The 11,595-nt window shown below is 37.2% G+C and overlaps 1 protein-coding gene across 1 annotated transcript; it reads right to left on the reverse strand.

The window, feature by feature from the left end:
- Nucleotides 1-278: 278 nt before the first annotated feature.
- On the reverse strand, nt 279-11,105 carry mRpL23 (mitochondrial ribosomal protein L23). Its single transcript, XM_053778531.2, has 4 exons — nt 10,971-11,105; nt 6,521-6,726; nt 957-1,027; nt 279-557 (listed from the first exon to the last, which is right to left on the reverse strand). The coding sequence occupies exons 1-4, from the start codon at nt 10,982-10,984 to the stop codon at nt 396-398; spliced, it is 453 nt and encodes a 150-aa protein (XP_053634506.1). The 5' UTR covers nt 10,985-11,105; the 3' UTR covers nt 279-395.
- Nucleotides 11,106-11,595: the final 490 nt, after the last annotated feature.

Here is an 11,595-nt window from a genome sequence, read left to right on the forward strand (position 1 = left end):
TCGTAATAACTTTAAAACACTCAAAAATTTGGAAAGTTTCCAGACGGAACCGAGAGATGCAGAGCTCGTGGCAACACCCAGTTGTATACAGAGTACATTGGGTATGAAATACCTCTATGCTGGTGATGAGCATTTAATCTAAGAATTTAGACATCTCCTCCCTGTCCTTGGATCAAACCTGATTACCTCCTTCCCCCCCCCCCCCTTAGGCACTCCATGACAATTATGGGTTTATTGCTCCCCCCATAAATTTAATAATTTGGTGAAAATAAAAAGTATAGAATAGGATTTTATTATTATTTATACAGTACATATATGAAAATTTACTAATATTTAAGCAAATAATCTCTCCATTACATTTTACTATTCACACTTTATTAGAGAAACTACAGCAATTACAATCCAAACCATGTTGGAACTCCCTGCCGGTGCTTGTGTCTTTTAATGCTTGCGTCCCATTCAGCCTTTAGAGTGTCAATCTTCTCAAGTTCTTTATCTGCCTCCTTTTGTTTGTTTTCTGGGAAGAGATCTGGGAATACAAATTTCTCTGTCCTGGGCTAAAGAAAAAAAAAAAATTAATATTTTCTTTGGTAAATATCCTCTAACATTCACCTCAGTCGTATGCATACACTACCAAAATAAATTCAGAGGAGGAAATCTGTGAAGCACTAAACAATTAATTTCTATATATTCACAAAGAATTTTAAAAATATTTTACGCTCTCAAATGAAATGTTTCCAGATATTAAGACAGATGATGGCAAGATATGGAAACAAATCTGGTGTGATGATAAATGGTGTATTATACTGATAACTTATGGTCTCAGTTTTTAACCAAAATGTAAAAGAAAGACACTGCAATAATTAAAAAATACATATCAGGGAATCATACAAACTATACAAATGCAAGAAATCATAGTACTACAGAAGTAAAAATAAAAACTTAAAATTACATACCAGTGTTACATAAGCAACTTTATAGTCATCCTTTTTGATGATGTAACCCTTAAAGTTCCTTTCAAACTTGCCTGAAAATGTTCATTCAATTAATAAATAGCCATAAAAATCAGCTACATACTAGTGATGAACCAAAACTAACTGGAAATTCAACCCAAGTCTCTGCCACTACATTGTAAGCACATGACCAAGCCTAACACTAGCAGATATAAAATAAGGTTAATACTACAATACACCCTTTAAGGGAGGTAGGTGCCTTGAGGCAAGCAAAAGTCATCATGATCTAGGGAATCTGAGCTACCCCTCCCCTTCCTAAGATCAAACTTAATTGTCCTCATTCTCAGGGTGCTGCAGAGCCCCCATGAGTTTATGATTATTATTATTAACATGGGCAACAGCTAAACCCATTGGAGGGATCATATAGTGCCTGGGGAAAGGGAGGCCATCAGGTATGATCTAAGGAAGGAGAGGACAGGTCCAATACCTAATATGAAGAATCCCACACCAGCATCAAGGAAACTCCCCTGAGGGTGCAATAAGAGTTTAACCATCTCCTGCCAAGGCAGGGTGACCCAAAGAAGAAAACTCACCGACATTCACTAAATTTTTATCTTGCCAGAAGTGTGCTGACATGTTTGTGATGTAATACACACACAGTATGTAAATCATTATTATTATTATAATCAAAACAAAGCACTAAACCACCAGGGTCATACAGCACTGCGTATATAAATAATATAGTGCTATATTACAGAACATTATATTCATTACATGTGTGTATTTTTCTATATATTTGAACTTAAAATACATAGGTTTGAATTATGGACAACACATTTCTGTGTAAGGGTCTGATGACCACTAGAAAAGCATCCTGCTTGCCTATAAAACATTACCAGTACAAGGGTCATGAATGTCTCTTGTATTCATTTTCTTGCTCAATTTTTACTCTCCAAGAACTGAACCAAGTCAGTATTAGCAAGGAGTTTGAGCCACAAGTTGATAACCAGTGTATAATAGATGACAACGGAAAATGACTGTCTTTATTGGTCCACATAAGGAAACAAGTTTTTCACATATTAAAGCCATGTATTCAGTGTTTGGGCTCTTATTTATGATTAAGTGTTCTATCCTCACAACCTGACCTAAGGCCAAATTTCCTTAGCTGGGTAGCTGGTCTCAACATCATGGTTGAGGCCAGCTACCCACAGACTTATACAGCCATCACCACCTGACTGATCTGGCATTTGATGCAATTTGTTTGGAAGTATTTCTTATATTAGCTGGTAGAATGTTAAAAAAAAATCTTGGACCATGGAAGTTGACAGTATTGTATTACCTAACAGTGCTTCTGATACCCTCAACTCCAGTGAATACACACCAAGTGCTTTGATGCAATCTCAGTAGTTTAGTTTTTAATGATTTTCTTCAGTAAACAATTTAAAACATTTCCAGTTCTGTAATCTGCCTTGAAAGGAGCTATGAGCAGAGACAGGTACTCATCACATGCATCTCATATTGGAGGCTCAGAACAAAGCTCCTACACTCAAAACCAGGGATCAGCCAAAACCAATCTCCTTGTGGGAAGAAAGACCCTGATCACTGCATGTATATTCATCCACCAGAACAGCCAAGCAGATTACAAGCAACCTCGTGTGGTCTAATGCAAAACCCCACAAGCATATAGTGGAGTAAGCACAAATGATAGTATCCAGAGATCACTCTGACCTAGACTTTGCAAACATGCTGCCTAGTCATATAGCATGGTGATCCTTATCACCAGTATACTGGGAAGAAATACCATATCACAACAAAGATAATCAGACTGGGCCTGACACCTTGAAGATGAGAGAACTTTTTCTGAAGGTATGCTGACATCCCAGAAAGGAGACCCAAAATACACACAGTGACAAGTATGTTCATGAATGAGCCTGTTAACTTTACTAATATCCTTAATAATTCTTTAAGATGTTGCATCATGAAGGCCAAGGAAACTCACATTTATATGTAAATTCAAACACTTCCTGAAACATTGTGCATAATTTTTTTTTTAACAAGTCGGCCGTCTCCCACCGAGGCAGGGTGACCCAAAAAGAAAATCCCTAAAAAGAAAATACTTTCATCATTCAACACTTTCACCTCACACATAATCACTGTTTTTGCAGAGGTGCTCAGAATACAACAGTTTAGAAGCATATACGTATAAAGATACACAACATATCCCTCCAAACCATTTCCAGGGCTCAAGTCCGGCTATATAAAAATAACCAGTTTCCCTGAATCCCTGCACTAAATATTACCCTGCTCACACTCCAACAGTTCGTCAGGTCCCAAATACCATTCATCTCCATTCACTCCTATCTAACACGCTCATGCACACTTGCTGGAAGTCCAAGCCCCTCGCCCACAAAACCTCCTTTACCCCCTCCCTCCAACCTTTTCGAGGATGATCCCTACCCCGCCTTCCTTCCCCTACAGATTTATATGCTCTCCATGTCATTCTACTTTGATCCATTCTCTGTAAATGACCAAACCACCTCAGCAACCCCTCTTCAGCCCTCTGACTAATACTTTTATTAACTCCACACCTTCTCCTAATTTCCACACTCCGAATTTTCTGCATAATATTTACACCACACACATTGCCCTTAGGCAGGACATCTCCACTGCCTCCAACCGCCTCCTCGTTGCAGCATTTACAACCCAAGCTTCACACCCATAAAACAGTGTTGGTACCACTATACTTTCACACATCCCTTCTTTGCCTCCATAAATAATGTTTTTTTGTCTCCACATATACCTCAACGCACCACTCACCTTTTTTCCTTCATCAGTTCTATGATTAACCTCATCCTTCATAAATCCATCCGCTGACATGTCAACTCCTAAATATCTGAAAACATTCACTTCTTTCATGCTCCTCCTCTCTGATTTGATATCCAAATTTTGTTTATCTGAATCATTTGATACCCTCATCACCTTACTCTTTTCTATGTTCACTCTCAACTTTCTACCTTTACACACTCTCCCAAACTCATCCACTAACCTTTGCAATTTTTCTTTAGAATCTCCCATAAGCAAAGTATCATCAGCAAGAAGTAACTGTGTCAATTCCCATTTTGTATTTGATTCCCCATAATTTAATCCCACCCCTCTCCCGAACACCCTAGCATTTACTTCTTTTACAACCCCATCTATAAATATATTAAACAACCATGGTGACATTACATATCCCTGTCTAAGACCTACTTTTACTGGGAAGTAGTCTCCCTCTCTTCTACACACCCTAACCTGAGCCTCACTATCCTCATAAAAACTCCTTACAGCATTTAATAACTTCCTACCTATTCCATATACTTGCAACATCTGCCACATTGCTCCTCTATCCACTCTATCATATGCCCTTCTAAATCCATAAATGCAATGAAAACTTCCCTACCTTTATCTAAATACTGTTCACATATATGCTTCAATGTAAACACTTGATCTGCACATCCCCTACCCACTCTAAAACCTCCTTGCTCATCTGCAATCCTACATTCTGTCTTGCCTCTAATTCTTTCAATAATAACCCTACCATACACATTTCCTGGTATACTCAGTAAACTAATTCCTCTATAATTTTTACAATCTCTTTTGTCCCCCTTCCCTTTATATAAAGGAACTATACATGCTCTCTGCCAATCCCTAGGTACCTTCCCTTCTTTCATACATTTATTAAACAAAAATACCAATCCCTCTCACACTTTATCCCTTCCTGTTTTTAACATTTCTGTCATGATCCCGTCAGTTCCAGCTGCTTTACCCCCTTTCATTCTACATAATGCCTCATGCACCTCCCCACACTCCCATCCTGCTCTTCTTCACTCCTAAAAGATGGTATACCTCTCTGGCCAATGCACGAAATTACAGCTTCCCTTTCTTCGTCGACATTTAAAAGTTCCTCAAAATATTGCCGCCATCTACCCCAATGGAAATAAGTCACTCTGTCTGACTTTTTTGGGTTATCCTAGGTTCTCTACACATATGCTGCTATGTATGATAATTCTATGTAACTGTATTTGTGTATACCTGAATAAACTTACTTACTTACTTATAACTCCCCAACTCTGTTATTAACTGATAAATCCATTCGTTCCCTAGGCTTTCTTAACTTGTTTAACTCACTCCAAAATTTTTTCTTATTTTCATTAAAATTTCTTGACAGTGTCTCTCCCACTCTATCATCTGCTTTCCTTTTGCACTCTCTCACCACTATCTTCACCTTTCTTTTACTCTCCATATACTCTGCTCTTCTTATAACACTTGTGCTTTGTAAAAACCTCTCATAAGCTACTTTTTTCTCTTTTATCACACCCTTTACTTCATCATTCCACCAATCACTCCTCTTTCCTCCTGCACCCACCCTCCTATAACCACAAACTTCTGCCCCACATTCTAATATTGCATTTTTAAAACTATTCCAACCCTCTTCAACTCCCCCTCCCCCCACTACTCATACTTGCTGCCAATAGTTAAAAAAGGGCATTTAATGTAACTTTTAAAATTATATACTTGTGTAATGTACCACAAATTCTATTGCAAATACTGTACATTGTACTGTATATTATTGTATTATTGTACATACATATATTTCTGTGCCCAATTTTAATTAGCACAATAAGTATACTGTGGACGAGGGGCTTGGACTTCCAGCAAGCATGCATGAGCGTGTTAGATAGGAGTAATTGGATACGAATGGTATTTGGGACCTGACGAGCTGTTGGAGTGTGAGCAGGGTAATATTTAGTGAAGGGATTCAGGGAAACTGGTTAATTTTATATAGCCGGACTTGAGTCCTGGAAATGGGAAGTACAATGCCTGCACTTTAAAGGAGGGGTTTGGGATACTGGCAGTTTGGAGGGATATGTTGTGCATCTTTATATGTATATGCTTCTAAACTGTTGTATTCTGAACACCTCTGCAAAAACAGTGATTATGTGTGAGTGAGGTGAAAGTGTTGAATGATGATGAAAGTATTTTCTTTTTGGGGATTTTCTTTCTTTTTTGGGTCACCCTGCCTCGGTGGGAGATGGCCGACTTGTTGAAAAAAAAAAAAAAGTATACTGTACTTTATAATGTAATTACATTAATATAGAGTACATACTGTGCTAGAGTAGCAACTGTAGAACTAATGAATCTATTGAGAGGGAGAATAAATTACTGTACATTAGTAAAACAGACTAGTTTCTATACAGTTCTGCATGCTCCTACATAAGTGCATTTTCAGGTGGTACAAAATATTTAGCAGGTAATGGTTTGGGCTCCAAATGGCATAGTGCCAATAATTGGGAATAAAGTACAGTATACAAGTTGTAAAAAACACTTTTATTGGTACAATGTTTTGCTCTGTGAAGAGCTTTATCAGTTAGTGACCAACTAATCTGTCCCACTAGCAGCTTGTTCTACAACGTGTGCGTACTTATTTTCTTTATAATCAATTTTTCAATTAAATAATAAAACCCAAGTAACTGAACTCATTTTATCCTATTTAGATTTACAAATAAAAGTTACTCAGAGTTACTCACCCATTCTCACATGTGTTACAATATTTTCCACTGGAACACTGTAAATTTTTTCCAAATAATTTTTGATGTCATATCTGGTCATCTGCACTGGCACAATGAACTGGACAACATTGGGGGGTTGTGGGTCACTCGGCTTAACAAGCTTCATAAAGAAATTTGGAAGAAATATTCGTAACTGTGGATTCCCTTGCTGGTAGATGGGATACCTGTAATTTATTTTTAAGACATTAGCATACATGTAGGTACTCTTAATAAAAATTGGAGAATTACTTAGGATTATTTCTTAAAGCATTTCATTACTGAAGTCATATCCCTCACCATGATGCTGATGAGGGACTTTTGATCCTAGGAATTAAACCTGTTCTCTCCTTCCATGGATCAAAACTGATTGCTTCCCATTCTGTATTACCCCTACAGGTTTAGCACTTCCCCTAAATACAGTAATAACAACAATGAAATTATGAAAAATCAAACAGATCTGACTATGTCGAAGAGATTAGCCCTACTCTCACAATAAAAAAAACTTTGTTTACAGTGTTTAAATGCAACAAATGAATGCCATAAACAACAAAGGGATGGATTATATACTGTACAAGACGCAAACAAATACTATTGAATATAACCCTGCATTTTGACTCAAGTTGCATTTCTGAGTTAGAGGTCTTGGGAGGCCCATGTGGAATATGCAATACCTCACTGTCATCTATACAATCCTCTCTGAATCTTGGTAAGGTCTTTATGTGTACTTTATACTTATTTTAATGCCTTAACCACCCTCTGACATGAGACTCCCAAATACATGTATATAAGAAGGTGGAACAAATTTTGGACATGCCAGGGCCTGTAAAGCAGAAACCTGGAGGTCCACCTGAAATTGTACAAGAACCCAAGATAGAAGAAACTGCTTTTGACTGGAGGTGGAATCACAGCTGGTAGACGTTTGATACAGGAACCTGAGAAATACAAGAGGCAACTTTATCAAATGATGAATGATATTTTCAGAACCTTACATAAGAGGATCTCCACATATAACCCTGAGCTAAGTTCACACTGAAATACTGTAGGTCAAAGTGATAACATTCTGTGAGGCCAGAAGATTGCCATTACATTTGTGAAATCACATACAGTAGCTCACCACACAGCACATGTAAATGACCCACCAATGACAAAGCCCAAAAATCAATGTGACCTGTGGAAGCATCCTCATCTATCAGAACAGGCAAAGTACCTCTAAGTTTTACTTGGGAGAAGAACTCTGCAGTTGAGAGGCCCTAGAAGCTTGGAGAAACATGAACCTCAAATGAGGACCATCCCAAAGTTTAAGTGCAGAAGTACAGTAGAACCTCACGTTTCATGCATCCAGAGATCGCGTTCTCAATAAATCACCATTAAAATATTGTACTCAAGTTCACATTTCATACGAAATCGACCATGCGATAACTATAAAGTTGAAGGAAAATAAGGTTATGCCCTTTTCTGTGCAAAATTCAGTATGATCAGCGTGGTGGGATATTTTCCCTTTGCATCTAGGTCCAGGCCATTGTTTTAGGAATACCAGAGCAAATCCCTGTGCTTAAACCTTTTCAGTGTCTCTTGTGTATATACAGTACGTATATATGTTATTGAGGCCAGTGCTGCTTACATGTATACGTATGTATATGTATGCTTCTTAATCATAGTGCCCTTAAACCATACCCCCGGCCGGGATTGAACCCGCGGTCATAGAGTCATAGTGCCCTTAAATATGCTGTGAGTGGTAAATTTTGGCCTAGACATGAGAGAATGGGTTTATGTGGTGAGTGTGCTTAGTATAAAAAGTTTCTTGTTATCTTATGGCACAATGTGCAAGTGCTGTAAGACATCATAGAGTGGTAAGGCTAAAAAGCACCATTAGAGAATGGACACTTATTTAATCACATCATTTTGACATTTTTTGGGGGGGAGGGGGATCAAGGACAAATTAATTTTTGGTAAGCCAAGGTTAAGTTTGGTTAACCCTTAAATGGTCCAAACGTATATATACGTTTTTTCAACATCTGAAAGTATGTAAAAAAATGTAGATCTTCTTTTTTGTTTTACATTTGAAAACGTGTAAAAAAAAGTTTTATCTACATTTTTTTTGTTATATTTGAAAATATGTAAAAAAAAAGTAGATCTACTTTTGTAGCACTACGAATTTGAACGTCGATCTCTTTGGACCGTTTAAGGGTTAATATCTTTAGATGCTACTTAACCCATCATGATATTGTGATCCACCTTATTTCTGTATACACATTTACAATGTCGAGAAGATATGGTTAAACTGATTTTAATCTCATGTTTTCTTTGGCATTTTTATCCCTTGAATCAATCCAGTTCAGCTGATTTGTTCAGCTGAAAACCAAAAGGATATGGGTTCAATCTGTCAGCAGATAATAGATAAGGAACATATCTAGGTGGTAGATAACTGATGTAATTTACATCCTAGGGGAGAACTTATGGACCTTAATGAAAATAAGTCACTCCTTGGTATTCTAGAGTTATGAGAAAGCTGCATGACCCATATGGGTTTAGCTCATAAAATGAATAATAATAATATTATTATTATTATTATTATTATTACTGTTACTGAATTATTCTGGAGTGTTAACTGTATGACCCACTTTTAATAATAATTATTTTGGTTATTAACCCTCAGGGTCAATAATCTGAATGAAGTCTTTTATGCCTATTCTATTTGTGTGTGGAAAGCAACATGAATAATATAACCCAAAATGTGAAAGCATACACAAATATTTCAATCAAATTAAGCATCCAAGTGTTGTTCAAGCTTGTTGGTGCAATTAAGTTTATTCAGGTACAGGTACACATAAATACAGTTACGTAAGTTATCATACATAGTAGCACACGTGTAGATCGGATAACCCAAAAAACTCAGTGACTTATTTCCATTAAACATTCTTAATACATATTACAGTCACAGAAAACAGAAAGGCACCAAGCCTGTAAGAGTCATATTAAATTAAACAGTAGATAAATATACATTTTAGGGTCATGAATTTCATTTAGGATTTTCAGAGACTTACAATTTGGATAGCTTACAAAATACAGAGTATTATATTCATGGGGAAGTGATCAACTTCTAGTCAGGAAATATTCAAATGATTTTTACTAACAGCAGTATAAATTTCTACAATAGTTCTGAGAGCACAAAAATGTTTTAGGCATACATAAATGGTACATTACGTACATTTAACTTAAGAGAATCTAATAAAGTCAGTAACTTATTTCCACAGGAAACCTACAATGCCTATGGAATGGGAGGTACATAATCAGATTTGATACATCATAATAAAACAAAATAATAATAATACGTATTAAATTAAGCACTAAACCAGATAGGGTCATGTAGAAATAATAGTTATAATAATTATTATGAATGTACAATATATACGAAGAGGAAGGTATATAGGAAGGTGGGGTAGGGGTCGTCCCCAAAAAGGTTGGAGGGAGGGGGATAAAGGAGGTTTTGTGGGTGAGGGGCTTGGACTTCCAGCAAGCATGCATGAGCATGTAAGTTAAGAGTGAATGGAGACAATGGTTTTTGGGACCAGACAAGCTGTTGGAGTGTGAGCAGGGAAACGGGTTAGCTCGACTTGAGTCCTGGAAATGGGAAGTACAATGCCTGCACTTTAAAGGAAGTGTTTAAGATATTGGCAGTTTGGAGTGACATCTAAACTGTTGTATCTGAGCGCCTCTGCAAAGACAGTGATTATGTATGAGTGATGGTGAAAGTGTTGAATGATGAAAGTTTTTTTCTTTCTTTTTGGGTCACCCTGCCTTGGTGGGAAGCGGCTGACGTGTTGAAAAAAAAAAATATAGGAAAAGTGCTGAATCTGGAGGGATCATGAGATTTGATCCAAGGAAAGGGAGGATATGTACATTACTATACATCACGATGATTGGGAAAGAAATGCTATACCTGTAGGGGTTGTATAGCACACAGAGGGAATGGAAAGCACTCTGAGTGGATCAAAGTAATGTCCAATTCCTTGGATCAAGAGCCTCTCACAGGTAACAATATTTAAAGCATAAAAAAAACTTTGCTAACTTTATTATTAAATTTAGCTTGAAGTGCTAAACCCGGTGATCGTTTGATCCAAAGGTGAGGAAAGGACTAATTCCTTGCATCAAGAGCCCTTCGCCGGTATCAAGGAACTCCCTTGAGGGGTGCTCGCCATTTCTGAGACCTTTAAATTAATTTAATACTATTTGGACAATCAAATAAGTACCCTAAAAAGACATATATCCCCTCAAGGGGATATATACCATATGGGGCTCTTGATCCAAGGACTTATCTTCCCGGGGGGGATCGAACCTCAATACTTTCCATTTCTCAGGCGCAACATGACCCCAATGGGTTAAGCTTCTACACGATAAAAAAAAGAAAAGACTAACATATATCACTTACAATCTACTTGACATTTCGTACAAACTTTGTCAGGTTGGTCACCAGAATGTTGTTGAAGCTGCTTAAGGGTGTACAGCACTGCAGGAGCCGTGCAAACACTACCGTACACCCTCCCAGCGGCATGGGATTAATAAGTTTATTCAGGTATACACAAATACAGTTACGTAAGTAAGTAAGTAAGTAAGTAAGTAAGTTTATTCAGGTATACACAAATACAGTTACATAGAATTATCATAGATAGCAGCATATGTGTAGAGAACTTAGGATAACCCAAAAAGTCAGAGTGACTTATTTCCATTGGGGTCCTTTTAATACCTTATTACGTATTATACTGTAAAGGAGATATACTGGGAATAAGGTCAAATGAGTTATTTATATTAACATGTGTGTTAACTAAAAAAAAAGTCATTCTCCTCCCTTTCTGTCGCTATATTCATTAGGTACCTTTTGGCACTCTTCTTGAACTGGTTCATGCTATGACTGGCTTTGACATGTTCAGGTAGTCTGTTCCATTCCTTTATTGCTGTACAATAAAATGTGTTTGAAGCCTGGCCACTGACTGTGGGTACTACAAAGTTGTGCTCTCTCATCCTAATACTATAATTGCTTTGGTTCCCAGTCTTGA

Source organism: Cherax quadricarinatus, chromosome 25, assembly GCF_038502225.1.
Source record: "Cherax quadricarinatus isolate ZL_2023a chromosome 25, ASM3850222v1, whole genome shotgun sequence".
Lineage (NCBI taxonomy): Eukaryota > Metazoa > Arthropoda > Malacostraca > Decapoda > Parastacidae > Cherax > Cherax quadricarinatus.

What these genes read in the sequence shown, in the direction of transcription:
- mRpL23 (XM_053778531.2), bottom strand. An exon ending in TGTAACACATGTGAGAATGG is followed by an intron (nt 1,028 to 6,520) that starts GTGAGTAACTCT and finishes GAACATTTTCAG; the next exon opens with GCAAGTTTGAAAGGAACTTT. An exon ending in AAGTTGCTTATGTAACACTG is followed by an intron (nt 558 to 956) that starts GTATGTAATTTT and finishes TTTTTTCTTTAG; the next exon opens with CCCAGGACAGAGAAATTTGT.